The sequence below is a fragment of the Brachyhypopomus gauderio genome, chromosome 1 (assembly GCF_052324685.1).
Source record: "Brachyhypopomus gauderio isolate BG-103 chromosome 1, BGAUD_0.2, whole genome shotgun sequence".
Taxonomy (NCBI): domain Eukaryota; kingdom Metazoa; phylum Chordata; class Actinopteri; order Gymnotiformes; family Hypopomidae; genus Brachyhypopomus; species Brachyhypopomus gauderio.
The window spans coordinates 46,676,646-46,694,603 of record NC_135211.1 but is presented as its reverse complement, the minus strand read 5'-3'; the positions used below and the strand labels follow the sequence as shown (position 1 = coordinate 46,694,603).

The 17,958-nt window shown below is 43.0% G+C and overlaps 1 protein-coding gene across 1 annotated transcript in view; it reads right to left on the bottom strand.

Moving 5' to 3' along the window:
- LOC143508327 (uncharacterized) overlaps positions 1 to 17,958 on the bottom strand; it is a 77,905-nt gene that overhangs the window by 29,390 nt on the left and 30,557 nt on the right. Inside the window, exon 4 of the mRNA XM_076996803.1 lies at positions 1,516 to 1,690. Coding sequence (XP_076852918.1) covers positions 1,516 to 1,690 — 175 coding nt within the window. The remainder of the gene's footprint in view (positions 1 to 1,515; positions 1,691 to 17,958) is intronic.

Here is a 17,958-nt window from a genome sequence, read left to right as displayed (position 1 = left end):
CATCTGTCATGTTAACATTTTTGTCATCTTTATCAATAAATGAGTAAGGTCCAAATCGTTTTTTTATATCACATGCATAAAGAACTAGCCATTAATGTGGAGCATTGCGGAATTATCACAAAGAACTGTTTCTGCTACTTCAGAACCACCAGAATCCTGCCATCAGCGAGGGTTGACAAATACACGAGCTGGGCTAAAACAGCAGAGCAGGGCAGCACGGTCCCTGCAGGACACGCCCACCCCATCAGTCACGCCGTGTGGGCGGAGCTCTGCAGAGGACGCCGTGAGTCCCTGCAGCACTGATGAGGTTGGAACATAGAAATGCAGATTGACTTTAAAAGCATATTTTTTTTTCCTATAATGGACCTGTGGCTTTAAAAAGCATGGTGGGTTTAAAAAAACATTTTAAGATGAGAGAGAGAGGGAGAGGGAGAGAGAGAGAGAGGATGCAACTGAAAGAAAAGATGTTCTTAGAATTCAGTGCTTTTCAAAGCATGTTTGCTGGTAATGAGAGGCACCTGAAGTAAGTGACGTGGAGATGAGAGATTTGAATGCTTTGCCATGAAGCTCAGTACAATCACAAACACTCAAAAAAAATTAGCTGTGACCAGGCAGAAATGTAAACAACAAATGAAAACACATTTCTTAAGTGGTTTGATGGTGTGATGGACATTTCGTGAGAGTAGTGTATAGAAAACACGTACATGCCGAATTATTTGTAAAGGAAAGAGTATGTCACTGCCTCTAGATGAACACAACTACATATACATACGTGGATATATATTTAACTATTACCCTCTTACCCAAAAAACGGAAAAGCATTTATACACAAGCAGACATCATCTCTATTTTCTCAGTTCCAGAATTCTCTGCATTGTTCTAGAAACAGAACAGACATCTATGGAATAGACATCTATGTTTAGAATGTCCAGATGCTATTGTTACTTCATAAGTACATCTCGTTTATTTGACATTGCAGTTGGACGTAGTGTGAGTCCAGTCCTGAACCAAAGACAGTGATATGTGTTGAGTAATAGTTTGCAATATGAATACAGCACTAGACCTCATGTGCCAGAGAAAACCAATCTTACATTAATCCAATCCCCTCCTTCTGATCATCTACGTTACTTTGGAGAGTAGTTAATTAATCATAATTAATTTCGTTCTCCGTTCTTTGAATGAGCAGATCTGACGTACAAAATAAAATGAGACGACTGAGTTATGAGTGCAGTAAATTTCTCTCAGTCATTTTCATTCTTTGGAATGTTCATTCATTTATATTTCATTCCCCTTTAATCCTTCAGAAAGGTTCTTTAGCAAAGCAAATATTTAACCGTAGCACAAAGGCCCTGTGTGGTGAGTCCACAGTCGGACGGGCCAGTGCTGACACAGCGCATCTGCCCTCCGTGTGCCCCACAAACATGGGTTACACACAGACGTATGAGAGTAAGACTGATGCTGTGCAGTAACCTCTTCTACTCCCCCCACAAACTGGTCTCTGTGGGGGCGTCTCACCTTCCAGACGAAGCTGCCTGCGTGTGCTCTGTGAAATGACCTTGTGACAGTGCGCAGTCTCATCACGTTCAGAGAGGAGCGGAAGAGAGGCGAGGACAGCCTGCGTCACGGGACGAGTTGAGGTGCCCAGGGAGGGCTGAGAGGATGTCAGCCTGTCTGGACTCCAGGGATTCTCCTACAGAGATGAAAAACACAATCTCCCATCAGACCCTCCTGACGGGGGCATTGCAGACCTCCTTTAAACCTCCCCTGCCTCTCTCCCTCTCTGTCTCTCCCTCCATCATCTCTGTACATCACACCGGTCCCCACCCCCGACTCCCCACACACACACACACACACACACACATACACTTTTTCTATAGCTTCATCACTCATTCTTAGCTTGTCCCCCAGGTGTCTTACCTCACCATACTCTCTCTCTCTCTCTCTCTCTCTCTCTCTCTCTCTCTGTCTCTCACCGGTGCTTTTAAAATATGCATGGATACCAGGTGGAGCTGAAAGGGGCAGGGAAGCCTTCCATATCACACCTCTGGTTCTCCGTTCATTCACAGCCTCCAAATGACGACCTTTCCACAGAGAAGGACCTGAACCTCCCGCCATTAGTCTCTCTTTTCTGAGTCGGAGCTCGGCCTCTCTCCCTGTGACCAACACTGTCTACACTCCTTGTATCTCAGTGAGAAACCTACCTCTCCCAACACCAGGTGATCTACAGACCCATCAGTCATGGGGATCCCCCACGTCAGACACCACTGGAAGATTCATTATTCATTCTTCATTATTTGATTGAAAATAGAAAACAGAAAATGGAGGGAGGTTGTTCATGCCACCTGGTATCTGGCCAACAGAAAATAACCAAACTGTGCTGCAACATAGATCTATTTCATGCCACAGGAAACCTTACATGTGTGCTAGGAGGAAACGCAGTACTTCAAGTATGGAGCTCTCTACAGCCTCTGCTGGTAGCCCTGCTCACTGCAACATGCATTAGCAAGAAAGCTATTACCATTTTGGGTTTCCTCAGAATAAACAACACTATATTTTGTTGGTGAAACAAAATTTCTAACAAACGTCCATAATATAGAGAAGTTTCAAACTCTGAAATGTATTTTCTCTAAAATATGGCTGAATCCAGATTCAGAGCAGGGCAAATACCACGTTCGGCGTAAGCTGTTTGCTGCGCACATTACAGTCCGGACCTCCACATAAAAGGCTTTTGTTTCCAATTCATCAGTGAATCAGTGTGTCTACAGTGTTTTAATGTCCATAATGAGCTGCAATGCGGAGTCCTCTCTTTAGTATTCCACTAAGGCAGTGTTTAGGTGGGTTTGCTCTTTTGCTGTCTGTGAACCCTCTGCTCTCTCAAGCTTTTAGCAACTCCGTAATAAACCATCTCAACAATGACTCACCCTCGACCATCAGCACTGTCCCCACAATTAAAACACACACAACCACACAATGTACACAATCCCAATTCACAGCTACACTTTATATATAACCCCAACACAATCCTTAACGCACACAACCGCAATCTAGAAATAGCCCCCAGCGCAACACACAACCTGCCTTACATATAACCCAGAGTCTCCCTGCCCTTGTCTTCTCTAGTTCTCCAAATGCTCATTTTCCAGTTGAACGTTAATTAAATGTGGAGCCCGGTGTCATGTAGAGGCTCCTCACACACAGCTGTCTGTCTGAGAGATGAAGATAAGGAGTATGACTAACGCAAGAGAGACGGAAACAGAGAGACAATGAGAGAAAACAATGGAGAAAGAGAAAAAGAGCGAGCAAGAGAATGAGAAACAGACAGACACAGAGAGAGAGTGGGAGAGAGAGAGATTAACAGAGCTTTAGCAGCTATTGCTGGCTGGTGACGGGTGGGTTGAATCACACTGTTGAATGCTGCCGTAGTTGTGGATCTACCATGGTGGACGGAGAGCTTCACTGGAGATCAGACCCAGATGGACCTGGACAACAAGTTAGCAAGCACTCCACTTCTCGTGGTTCTCCTGATGTTTCTTGTGCTTGGGCATGTTGTGTTAATGGAGGAGTTTCCTTTTACGTCACTGTGGACGGTACTGTGGACATAGATTGCATTGGCTTCAAAGAGAACAATATGAAGCTACAGCCGCCTTCACCTCAATGAGAAACACAACAGAATTGGTGGAGGCAGAACGGCCATCGAACTGCCCCACTGAGTCCAAACACACCATGCACTAAGGAGGCAGGAACCACATGCCACACTGCTATCCACAAAGCTTTAAAAACCCGTCACTCACAGAGACCATTAAAGAGTGCAGACACAGAGCCGGGTGGCAGGCCTTTGCATTCTGACACACAACAGAGCTGCCGGGAGCCGAGTATCTCATACTGATCCTACTTTTGCTTCTGCAGCTCAGGAAAATAGTGAAACTGATCTCAGATCAGTTATACAGTGGGTGTCTGGCTCCTATGATCCAGTGAAACTGATCTCAGATTTGCACATGAGGGTCATCCAGCGAAGCTGATTTCAGATCTGCATAATGGTGTTCTAGAGAAAAGCTCATCTCAGGTCTGCATAAGGTTGTTACCTGGTGAAGTTCATGCTATACTGTGTTGCTGTTAAAGCAAACGCTACTGCAGGGTTCCTCACACACACGTCTCTTGCTGTGCTTAACACTTCTACACCAGCATGGGTTAGAGTTCTGATGAGCATCAAAACATCTAACCTTAGGAGGGGATTGGGACGTAGCTGAGGAATAAGTATTAATATGTTAATAAACAATGTTTTAAATATATAAACATATTCATAACTGCAAACAAATGGGCTTGGAGCAGGAAAACACTGTTAACTTTGGCACTCGATTGTGTCATAGTCGTACAAACACAGAAAGAAGTTAAAATGCCTTTTTTAAATGCTGATAAAATGTGCTTCGGGTGTTTAAATGTACTTTATAAAGTCAGTACATCTTAAAGTCAGTAAGTCAGTTAAGTTCGGGGGGAGCAGAAAGATGGCCCCTCCCCTGCTGTTGTGGGATAGTTAATGTTAGCTACAGCAGCCAATGTCTTCGCCTGCCACGAAAAGATTGACAGAGGATGGAGCAGACTACAGAGTCATAACCACCCTCACAACCCCCCCACTCAGCACTGTCAGTGCAGGATAAAACCGTGTGGGGGGACATGAGGGGGCGACAGGAAGAGAGTGAAGAAGGAAGCACTCTATTCCAGAACACACCACACACACACACCACACACACACACACACACACACACCACACACACACACACACCACACACACACCACACACACACCACACACACACACACACACACACACACACACCACACACACACACACACACACACACACACCACACACACACACACACACACACACACACACACACACACACACACCTCCTGAGCTTTGTCAGCCCGTGAAAAAAGGCAACAAGTGGGGGGACAAAGAGAGTTACAGCTCACGGTGACAGACATGGTACATGCAGTGTTTACTCTGTGTCTTCTGTTCAGCTGCCCCCCCTCAATATCCTACAGACACAGAACCTTTTTTAAGTTTCAAAAACTATGAGTCATACTTTTAACTTTCCTTTCACTTCCCTTCAGCAGGCTATACTTCGCTCTAAGAGCAAAACAAAAGGCGTGTTAAATGAGGAACATTAGCGTGGGTGCGTCTGGCAAGGCTGGTGTCTGCAAGCGTTAAAATCCATTCATCCACTACAGAGAAAACTCAACTAGCTCAACTGCTCTTTTAGTCTTGCCGTCTCAAGATTTGGTGGGAATCACACAACCAAATTCTTTGTAATATTCTACATCGATTACATAACTGTAGGGCAAAGCAAAGCCTTCATTTGGTGTTCTTCATGTGCTAAAAATATAAATCGTATCACACCAAGCAAATGGCTGGGGTAATTAAATCATCAAGGGACTCTGAGATAGGTCTTAATTAAGTTGTGAAAGCAGCATTTGCCGAAGGGCCTGAGGAATATTCACCAGGTTTGACATACCGTGACTTATAATGTAATTACAGCCTTAATAAAACGTGAGGACCAGAGCAAACAGAAAGCTGATCAGATTGCAGATCTGGTTTTAGACATTTATTAAAACATTTCTGCCTTGTGTTGAGGTCACGGGACTCCTCGGTGGGAGACCCCACACACCCCATCAGCTATGCTCAGCCCTTTGTATGTGAACCGTTTCCTGGCTCGTGTATGCACTTAAATATAAGGACAATATAAAATACAATAATATAAAGTTATAAAGCACAAACAGGTAGACTGTGTATTGATTATTTGTTTGTAGCATTTTATACTGCTATATATGAATATACTGCGATACACAGAGAGACAGATAAATAGCTAAATAGCAAAGCGAATGGCAAATAATCAGAGAGTACCAGTCACACATACCCAAACTGCAAAACCTCACATGAAGTGCCTGAAACAACCAGTGTGGAAAACCAGACAGAGCACAGCATGAATTACGTAGTGTGTGCAAAAACAAACAAGCTACGCGAAAAAAGATTGTGGCTGGTGCGCAATGAGTAAAGCGATGAATAAATTAGACAGTGTGCTATGATTGTTATTGATGTGCGGATAATGTCAGCACACTGATTCTGTCGCTTTAAATAATGTTAAACACATCCACAAATTGTTCGCACTCTGTTGAGTGCCTTGACAATGCTGGAAGCAAATGCTAATTGCTCACAGTTCAATAGAAAACACACCAGACAATTTGTTGTGTTGCTCAAGAATGAGGAAAGGGATTTGTTATCCTTCATTGCTAGTCAGAAACTGTTTAATCAGCTATACCCATACACGGCACAACTGCAACCCAAACTCTATATCCTTCAGATACACGGCTCAGCTGTAAAAATCTTTGCTGTTATATTTCTCCTTGGGGTCATTAATAATATGGTAATTTGTCTAGCACACACCACCGTGATGATAAACAGAAAGAGGGCAGTGTGGGTCAGCAGTGTCGTACTGTAAGTGTTGTGTTTCTATAGAGCTTTATGGAAAGCACAATGAGAACAAGCCTGCCAAACCCCGCCTCTCCCGCTTCTGCCCCGCCCAATTCAGCCTCAACCATTATAACCCCGCCCCTCTCTCACCTGCTTCCATCCTGCCCCATTCCACCCCATCATCTACTGCCCTGTGACACCAGCAAACCTCTTACTCGCTTCACCAACTCACCACAAAATTGAATGTCTGTGGTGAGTTATATTTCCCACAAATCACCATTGAACACACTCCTTCAGTTTAGTGTATGCATAAAGACGATACGATAACTCTCCATATCTTTTCAGTCTTTTGCCGATTTTCTCATTCGTGTGCTTTATTATCGTTTGTGTTCAGTAAACTTCCTCAGATGTGTCCTAACCATCTCTATCTGCCAGAATATCCTCCGTGTGACATACCTTGGGAGCTGAATTAATACTTTTAGGGGAAAAAATGAATTGGATTCTTTTCTGTATACAATGATTTAGCATAACACCATCACATCCTATCAGAGAAAATGGGAACATACACGCGGCTTGTTCCACTACAGATTCATTTGTAATAAATACATTAGACCTTCACAAAAGCACTTGTCACGGGCGAGGTTTGATAGGATGCAGAGATGAGTATCATGCAAAACACGTAGTTCATTTAATGAAACCGACAACGGCAAGTAGCGGTAGGCAAACACTTAACACGTAGTAGACTCACAAAGACAAGCACGGGACAGGACTACCACACACAATATTTACTCAACACGTAACAAGCCCCGCACGTAACACATTAGACTGACGAGACAGGTGCAAACAATCACACCCACAGGAAGTACATATATGGACGTGGACTACGCATACACACACCCGAAGGGAGGGGTCCCGGGATGTCACGGCAATCACTGTCAAAACAAACAAACAAAAAATATACAAAAATAAACAATGAGTTGAAGACAGCAGAAGTACTCTTTGAAGTGTGCTTATTCCATATATTCACCACTAATCATTTTGTGCTACTGCTGAGGGTCGGTCTGATGACCAGGAAATAAATGAAAGATTTCAAAGCAATCACACGGAGGAGATGAGCTGATGGCCCAATCAATATCCAGGTGATTGCGGCCAAGTAAAACCATGGGGTTTGACATAGGTGTGCCTCGTTTAAAAGATAAGACTTGTTCCTCCTGCCCCAGTGGAAATGAGAAGGAGAGGTTTGAAACTTCATCAGTTAGCCCCTAGAGCAGGCGAGAGAAATGAGCCTGAGTCATTTGAATTACCGCTGTTGTGTTTTTCAAAGCACAGATGGGAAGGGGATTGTTTGTAAACACCAGAGACACAAATACTCATGTTGTAGTTTATAATGGGGTGCAACAGCAGAGCTCTGCAAATACAACAGCTAAATATGTACTATAAATTTACTGTAAACATATACAAACTTGACCGTGGAACTGCCCACATGACCTTAGGTGTCATATGTTAAATCAGAAATGTTTGCACAGGCTGTGCCTCTATAAAAATGAGCTGAAATACTGTCTGAGCTGAAATACTCTTGAGGTACATGGACACCGTGTGCAGTCACCCTAGCGGACAGCTGTTTGTTAGCTTTTAGCTTCTAGTCGGGCTTTGCTGTATAACAACAAGATGTGAGTGTGTTAGCATGCCAGCAGTCACAGCAGCTGGGTGTCTCCATCGCAAGGTCACAGTGGCTTTATGACTCACACCAACCAGCTAGTGAAATCAACAATATCAATCAATGAATCAGGCATGTGCAGACACACACACCTACACAAACACACACACACAAAGAACATGCATGGTTGCATAAATTGTTCAAGATGGGTTATTTAAAACTAATCAAAACTCAGAAAACCAAAGGAATGTGTCAAAGCAATAGCCCTCCAACCACACTACAGAAATACTGTACAAGAGCTGACATTAAAGTCTTTCGTGAGAGATACAGGTATGTAAAATATTCAGCTAATTGAAAAAAATATATATATTTTTTCAAAGTAGTGGGTTAAAGTAGAGTGGAAAAAAAAATCTTACTTGTGTCTGATAGCTGTTTTGGATTATAATGGAGAATTCGTTCAGAAAAAGAGAAAAAGTTCACTGACATCAAATCATAATATCAAGAGGTTAACGTTTCTCTGACCTCATTTTCTCTTTAAGAGACATTGTGACTAAACTTTATACTCTCACAGTGCTTTTATCAAACACTTTGATTAGAGAGTATAGTATACTCAGGCATTAGCTGATGAGACTATAGTGTAACAAAAGCTCTAAATTAGTTCTCTTTTCCTACCTCTCTTATTCTCTTATGAGATCTCACACAGATGAGAAACCACAAAACCCAATCTCACATCTCTTCTCAGGAGAAAACCCAACACACAATGTCTGATCAACCTACAGATGATCAGAACCATAATACTGTCTTCGCCCAGACAGATTAACACACACCACATACATCTAAAACCGGACTTAATGACCACTGATATATTTCTAGGACATACAGATTAACGGATGGCCTGATTTCTACTGAAGCACCTGTCCAAAGTCTCTTAGATAATGATCTGTCACAGAACTGAATCCATGTGTACACCGTGAGTAGAAATCACAGAGTGACACTGATTTTTAAAGCTGCACTCCTATTCAGTGAAAGATTATAAAAGCTGCCTGTGCATTTGATGAATGGTTTGGGTCTCATGCGAAAAACATGACCCATTTTGCTCAGCTGAAGTTGAAAAACCGGGAGAAGAGAAATGTCCAGAGACCATGTCTGGTCTACGTAATCAAAAAGAAAGAGTCCGAGAAAGAATAAATTAGAGCCAATCACAGGCACTACATGTTAATATGCACATATGTCTCAAGTGTTAGTACTGTGGATTCTTCACATCTCCATACAAAGCCCTGTCTGAATTCACCATTTGATCGCTGTTTATTTTACACAGTGGGCCTCCAAGCATACATATTGTGCAGCAGTGCTCCAGGACTTCTGTTCACATCTACAGTCCACACGTGAGCACGCCCACAAACACAACGCTAGCCTTCGCGGTGACACACGCAGCTGCCATGCTGATCAACCAGGGGCTACGGCAGCTGGGAGAGCGCGTGAAACAGCTGCAGTCGATCCGCGTGTGATTAGCCTGGCTCCGACAGCCACTGTCGGCCCGGCCCAGAGGAACACCACAACACCAACAGATCCCAGTCGCCCCTCTTAGCTGTCACGCTGCTGAGAGAGCTCGTCCAGAAGAGAAGCAGCTACCCACCACACTGTGAAAATTAAACCCAATCAGAATAAGGTTTCATATTTTTCGACCAGAGGGGTTAGGATTTGAAGGGTGAACACTTGTCTGTGAGAAGAATATGACTGTTCTTCAGTCAAAAAAAGAACAAAGGAGTGAATTAAAGAAGTTAAAAAGTGAGAGGCGGAGAGTATATAAAAGTGTATTTTCTGAGAATTGTCACAGCCAGCCAGTCATGATTCATGTTAATGAACAATCTAAAGTTAGTAGGAAAAGCAAGTGGTTTTCAACATGCATTAAGGTAATTGCCTTCAGTATGTGCTCCGCCTCTCCCAGAGCTACAGCACGGACTTCACCGAAGGTTAACGCCCCGTCTCCACAGAACCATAAGAGTGACGCTGATATACTGGTGTTAGAGCCGCTCTCGACACCCTGTTCCCGGGGTTTCATAAGCGAGGAGAGGAACAGCTGAGGGCATGTCAGTTTTACGTGGAGAACTCTGAAGAATATCCTGTCGCGCTCAACACCCACATTTAAATGCCACGTCATGGTAGTCTCTTGCACAACCCACCCACACAAAAGAACAACAAGTGCCATTATGCAGCTGGTACAGGTAATGTCTTGCAGTAGTTCAAAATGTCCTCAGATCTCTATCCTCTAGTATCAGAACACAGTGAACTAGCAGTCTGACGGACATTTAGTTCCCCGTGCGTCAGACTCCCGCTTGAAAATGAACATCATATGAACATGTTAAGTGCCGAAGACCTGTAAAAAACACACGCATGAAGCTTAACGCAGAGGGTACGCGTTTAGCCTGAGCAGGATAGACTGTTGGAAGGAGCAGAGTACCACATCAAGAAGCACCTGCTTCCAGTAAGAGCAGAAAAACACAATCCAGTTGACATTTTACCACAGTTTACGTCAACAGCTAAAAATGAAGTCGTCATAACACACAGACCATTACTTTCTATAAATTGTAAAAAACTAAACAAACAGTGCAGCCCACTTATTTCAGACACACTGCCAGTTTTAATTATGCATATGAGTTTTTTTTTCATGATTGGGCTTTGATGTTCCATTTTTGTTGCTCAGAAACCCTTTAACCATATTCCCCAAACTGACTTCACAGAACGACTACCGCTGTTTGAGTGCAAATGAAAGTCTTGTTTGAAATGCAGTAAAACAAAAAAACAGGATGAAATGACTTAATGATTAAACAAATATGTGACACTTTCTCGATTATCTGGAATCTCCATAAAGGAATCGATTATCTGCTATGCCAGACTATTTTATTTACTCTAAATCGAATGTGTAGTCTTCCCAGTGAGCTGTGGTACTACAGGGGACTTAACAGACTTAACACATCTGCTGACGAACAAACCCAGCTTGAGGTAAATCAAGTGTGTTACAGCAGACCTGTTCACCTTCAGGCCAGGTTTTCCTGCCTCAACACACCTAATCCAGCTCGTCAGCTGCTTATCAACACCTCCTGGGTGAGCACATGTCTCTCACTCCACTACAAGCTCTCGTTCTATTAAATTATGTAATCTGAGAACAATACAAAACCCAACAGCCCTTGTGCACTTTTCTAATATAATGAATTATTGTATATAAAACCACATTAAACCCCATAAAAATATCTACTTCTTATTACTTTGATTGTCTACAGCTCAGACATTTATGGATATGCTGTGTTTGTGGATGTGTTAGCTATATGCTGATATATGCTGATCAGAGCATCTAAAATTATCCCAAAATTATCCATAAAAGCACAGAATTATCCATGAAATGCCAACACTATACAAAAAACCCACCACATTCTAGAGACATACACAGGTCCCCTCTCTATATTAATGACTGTGTTTGTGAAGGTTTTTGTCAAAATAATCAGTAACACACAGACAAAAGCCATAAACACTAACCCTTCCTAACACATCCTAAGTTTAATGATTCACTACATTTCTTATAAATAACATGTTAAGTTAAATAAGTTATTTATGAGCCTTATTGCATATGTGCAGCCGTGAGATAATTTTTAAAAGTGTTTCCAGAGCAGCAAACAGAAACAATGTAAGAAAATAAAGCTGAATGTGCTTTTAGGTGAAAGTAGGAGGAGTTGCCATGGAGACATACAGTGCATTCTGCACTGAGTAAATACGTGAAGGATAACTACTCTGAATTCTGCACAATGACCTTATCTGCTAACACACACACAGGATCACAAGGACAACACACCCTGAACTCACATGTCATTAGAAAGCACAGAAGAGGCCAGGATTTGGTGTGTAGGTATTACGCAGTCCAGAAGAACTGTTGATATTCCAGAAACACACACACACACACTCACACACACACCGACGAGGAGATGCATGTCTTGCACATATAGTCTAACATACATTCACCAACCACTCACACGTGCCAGGAATCATTTGTATGGACCATGGAGGAGTAAAGCCAGTGAAGTCCATGGGGGAGAGAAGCATCAGATGCTGTGAAAATAAAACAAGAGAGCACAAGTCATGAAGATGTGATGATTGGTTAAAGTGAATATGGCCGTTAATGGTAGACAGAAGAAGATTTGATGCAGTGTGAATGGAGAATGTGCATGTGTGTGTGCGTGTAGGCGTGTGCGCATGCGTGTGTGTGTGCGCGTATGTGTGTGTGTGTGTGTGTGCATGTGTGTGTGCTCCAATGGAAACTTTGGAGTGTGTGTATGTGTGTCAGGGTGGGAAGGGTGGGTGGGTGTAGATGTGTGCAGCTCTGGTGTGTGTGTGTGTGTGTGTGTGTGTGTGTGTGTGTGTGTGTGTGTGTGTGTGTGTGTGTGTGTGTGTGTGTGTCTGGTATTAAAGATTTTGCTTAACTGTTTAGTTTGTCATCTATCTTATAAAATGCCTATGTAGCCTATAAAAATAATTACAATATAAAAGCCTAAACGTGAACAACTCCCTGTATAAACTTATAAACTGGTAATTCACTGTGTACATTTTCACATACATGATAGGCTAATACTATAAATACACTGTGACAGGAGATTTGCAGTGACTTAATATAAAATATACAGTAAACAAACAGACTAACAGAACTATAACATCTAAAAAAACATACATTAAAAAAACTCTCTGGAAAGAAAGAGCTGATCTGTACTGGTTTTTGGTTAAATTGAACACCTACAGTCTAATGCAAAGCAGAGCATGAAGGATGTGGAAGACGTGTGGAAGAGCTCCACAAACGCGGAGGAGGAAGAATGATCTTTAATGAGCGTGCACTTACAACTCCAGCATGACAATGAACTAACAGTGGAAGACCAGTAACAACAGTCAGTGTTCCTGCCCTGTGACTATGGTGGGCTGTAAAAATTGTGTGTGTGTGTGTGTGTGTGTGTGTGTGTGTGTGTGTGTGTGTGTGTGTGTGTGTGTGTGTGTGTGTGTGTGTGTGAAGCGAAGCTCAGAAATAAGGTGTTAGGATATAAGAAGACAGAGGCCCTGCATGAGCTGAAATATACTCTCACTTTGTGTGTGTACGTGTGTGAGGACTGTCTAGCATTTATTCCTTACTCTCTCTCTAACATATACACAAACACACACACACTAGTTCACACACACACACAAATACACAAACACACACCCATTAGCTCTTGCTTTGCCCTCTCCCACAGACACAGCAGTTCTGCAGTGTCTCCACACTTGAGCAGCCCAGACTGTAACTTTCTTCTGCAACAGCGCAGCAGCTCGTGGAGGGACTGTGTGCAGGAGGCACCTTACACTTCACACCCATTTAGAAGAGAGATGTGAAAACTCCAGCGCTGACCACATGTCGTAAACTCATATTGAGCGTCTACAGAGCTCACAATCATGTTTATTTTTATTCCTGAAATTAATTATTGATGACTCATCCCATAAAGCGAGGATGGAATTTCTCAAAATGCCGAAATTAAAATGTAAAGTTGATAAAAGGCTGTTCCATTGTGCACAAGTCCCCCTCGCATGCTACAAGATTCAACTTTCTCCAGTGAGGTACTAAAGAATTCATAGATGAAACTGTCTATTAACAACCCATTCTGTTTTAGCGGCAGGTATACAGATATTGTCCAAAGAGGACAGTGGGTGCATTAAAATGTTAACACCGCAGTAAAGATGTTACTGCTATTCCCTGGCCTGCTCAGCCCAGCACAGCACAGGCTCAGGTCTGCCCCACTCACACACACATACCTCATCTCACTCACAGGGTGCTGGATAATTAGCTGGTGAGTTGGCTTGTGTGGAATCAGACAAAACAAAGCACTAAATCAGAGCCCCAAAGGCATCGTAATATTATTTCACGGTTAACATCAGCTTGGTGTTTGGTTCATTCATTATTAATATAAACATGGTTGATGGCCATGAAAACTGAGCATGCAGCCTGTTATCAAGAAGCTGAAATAATATGACCTGCATAACAAAGTATCTTTGCAGCAGTTCGACATTCGGTGCTGAATTCGTGCTGCAATCCTCTGACAAACAGCACTGGAGCAGACAGTACGTGTAATTAGGTGTGTGCTGCCTGCAGGAGAGAGAACAGGTGTTCTGAGAGCCTCAGATGTACAGATCCACACTCATCCACATCAGCCATGCAGTGGAGAAGAGTTGCTGTTGTAGCTCTCTAACACAGGAGGTTTTCTGCATGTATGTCTGCAACGTTCTCCCTGCCACGGACGTAGTTTTGGGGGGGGACGGGGGGGACATGTCCCCCCCACTTTTTCAAAAGCCGGTTTTGGTCCCCCCCAGTTTTTACAGTTAAAACCAAATATTTAAGTAGCGACGAAGTCATGTCCCCCCCACTTTTTAACGGTTAAAAAAACAATATCCAAATAGCGACAAATCTAGCACTAGGATCATGCAGCTCCGAGCTCCCCCCCCCCCCCCCCCGCTCAACAATTTTTGTTCACAGCGCTCAACAATTTTCATTCAACCCCCCCCCCCCCCCCCCCCCCCCCCCCCCCCCCGCTCAATAGTTCGCCACCCCAGGTTGTGTCCCCCCCACTTATGAAATCAAAACTACGTCCATGCTCCCTGCAGTGTGCTATTCGTGATTAGTCCGCCTGTGTGGAATACCAAACCACTGTCATCTGTCTCATCCTCACCATCAGTATAGAAAAACCGAGAGGGGTTACCTTCAAAGTACTCTGGGATACATCTCTCTCTCTCTCTCTCTCTCTCTCTCTCTTATTTAGTTTCTCCCCTTCTTCCTCTAACCTCTCCCTGAGTACAACTTACTGTATAATAATACTACAAAACAATATTAAATGAAGTTTCAAAGTAAATAAATTAAACATATGGCAACAATGGACTGCAGGCACCGCACATCCCACACTGGCTAATGGAGACCCAACACACTGTACTGCGCGGTGCTGCGAGAGCGGGAAAAGTGGACGGGTTTTTCTATTGCTCGGAAGCCATTGTATAACTCGCGCATTATGGTGTGCAACGCAGAAATCCAATTTCTCCATAGCTATATGTCTGTCTCTTTCGCCTGGAGACCGTGAAGCGAATATCCACAGTGATGTGGCTCCGTTGATGAGCGGATCGATACGGGCAGCGGTGAGTCGGAGCCGCCCGCGACAGACTGTGGCAGAATGGACCAGGATTCGCCCGGAATGGGTTCGTAATGCGTACGCGTTGTCGGGACAGACAGTGTGAAGGAAGCGGGCTGTCTGCAGCCACCGTAGGTATCAATACTACAATTGATTCAGCAGAGAAGAAACAAATGGCTGAGAAAACACGGTTCACACCTGTCAATTTTTGTCAAATACTCTGGCTTGTGCTGTTATGTAGAGACGTGTTACAGTTAAACCCCTTTAGAGCTTTAACACTATAGCGAAGTCATTTTTGGTATAAAAAAGGAAACCTATCAGTTCACTTGCAGACATTGCAACCAGATGTCATGTATTAGCATGACAACCTGACAGCAAGAAGGTTGGTATTATGAAGGCCTCGCTGTATTAAGCACTAGATCTCTGACAGCAGTGCGGTATAGCAGGTATAGAAAACAGTATGATTTTAGCGTGATAAGAGATGGTTTAAAGAAACCTTTTGTTTCTGGTCTGTCTACAGACTTAATGTTGTTGTTTTACAAGACTTATGAAGCTTCAAAGACCTTCCAGTGTCTTAAGCCTGGTAAAATTATTCCAAGGTATTCATCAGGCAGGATTTTATGCTAGGATGTAGGGGTGCACGATATGGACTAGAATTGCGATGTGCGATAACATTGTTGGATATCCCGATATCGATGTGAACCACGATAAATTAAGATTAAAATACAGAAATGTAGTGTCTCTCTGAACAGCAGCACGTTAATTTGTTTTGTTTTTTACTGTGTAATGAATCCAGAATAATTCCAAATATTTTGCAGGTTTATTCAACAATAGATTCAATCTAGGTTTATACTTTCACGAGTGAGCGACTCCGCACACCTCGTTAACCTCCGCGAACGGCGGAAGCGTTTAATCTTGCCGTGTCACATTCTTTGCAGTGTTGTCCGAAACGATATGTAGGCCTAGTAGTATAAAAAAAAAACACCCCTCAAATACAGGGGAATGAACTTTTACCTGACCAATTTTAATGTTGCTTTGTGTTTCAGGTTTGAAAAGTGCTGGAATTTAGGCTAAAGTATTTGAAAAGGCTTGAAATTGTAACTACTTCGTTTCACAACAAATATCTGTCTGACTGAATAATTCTCTTGTATTATGTTAACAAATACGAGCCTTTTGTAATTCCAGGACGAAACATGAGAGAACGTGAAGACGTTAAGATTGGGCGTTTTGAAAATAAATATCCATTAAATAATGTGATAAAAAAGCGAATTATTTCGAATCATTTAGAGTATATGTATAAATATTTAATTCAATAACGTGCTGGGAATTATTGAAATGGACCTTGAAAGTGACGTACAAGTGCTTGATTTCCACCTTGTATAGGTGTATGAACCCTGCAAACATGACTGTTCTCATTGCGCCGAGACGCGGCGCGCGCGAACTTTAAATAAATAATAACATTAAATAATGTGATAAAGCGAATTATTTCGAATCATTTAGAGTATATGTATAAATATTTAATTCAATAACGTGCTGGGAATTATTGAAATGGACCTTGAAAGTGACGTACAAGTGCTTGAATTCCACCTTGTATAGGTGTATGAACCCTGCAAACATGACTGTTCTCATTGCGCCGAGACGCGGCGCGCGCGAACTTACAAAATTCGAGAGGTGCACGACCTCGTGAATCGACAGCGCGCGAGGCAATTGCACACGGGCGAAGCCACCGCGATTACGTTATTTTCGCCTCCCGGACCCTCGCGCCGCATCAAGTGTAAACCAGGCTTAAACCAAATCGCGTGTCTGATGAGCGTGTTCACCCCACTCCAGGGTTGCCAGGTCCTACAAAAGTTTTCCGCACAAAATCTGCGAGTGTAAGTTGTCGGCGGGGGGAGGGGGTGTTGCGAGTGTGAACTGGAGACAAATTAAGTATTATATCGGTATCGATTCTTAGTGTTGACTTGTAACTTCCGCAGTAGCCCAACTCAAAAGTAGCCCAAAAAACCGCACCCCGCAGCCCCCGAATTTTTACCCGCGGCTGGATTTTCAAACAAGCCCAATTTGGCGTGAAAACCGCGAACCTGGCAACTCTGCCTCACTCTGCCTCTTGCCTACTTACGTCACGTGATCATAGTCTGCAGCGCGAATAGCTCCCTCTATTGCTGGACGAGGATAACGCAATTTGAGTTTGCTGTTATTCAAGGAGTTATCGTGGCTCTTTCGATGTGTTTATCGTGAAACTTCACATCGCGATAACGATAAAAATACGATTAATCGTGCAGCCCTACTAGGATGCTTTCTGCAATAGTCCCCAGGAGAGATTCTACTGGATGAAAAGGCAATACAGTGTGATGTTGTTTTGCTGGATACCTTAGCATCAGACTCATTTGCCTATTGCTGCGTGTGGGCAACACACACACACACACACACACACACACACTGCTTGTGCTGGTGTGGAACAACCTGCTGCATATTTTAATGAAGACGTTCTAAATCTTATACGGAATAATTAGACAGTGAAATTTCCCCCGGTTTATTAATGAAATGATAATAAAGTAATAGCATGTTACAAAGAGGATGAAGTTGAAGTTGGACATGTGAATGTCTAGATATGTGTGTAAGAGAGAGAGAGAGAGAGAGAGAGAGAG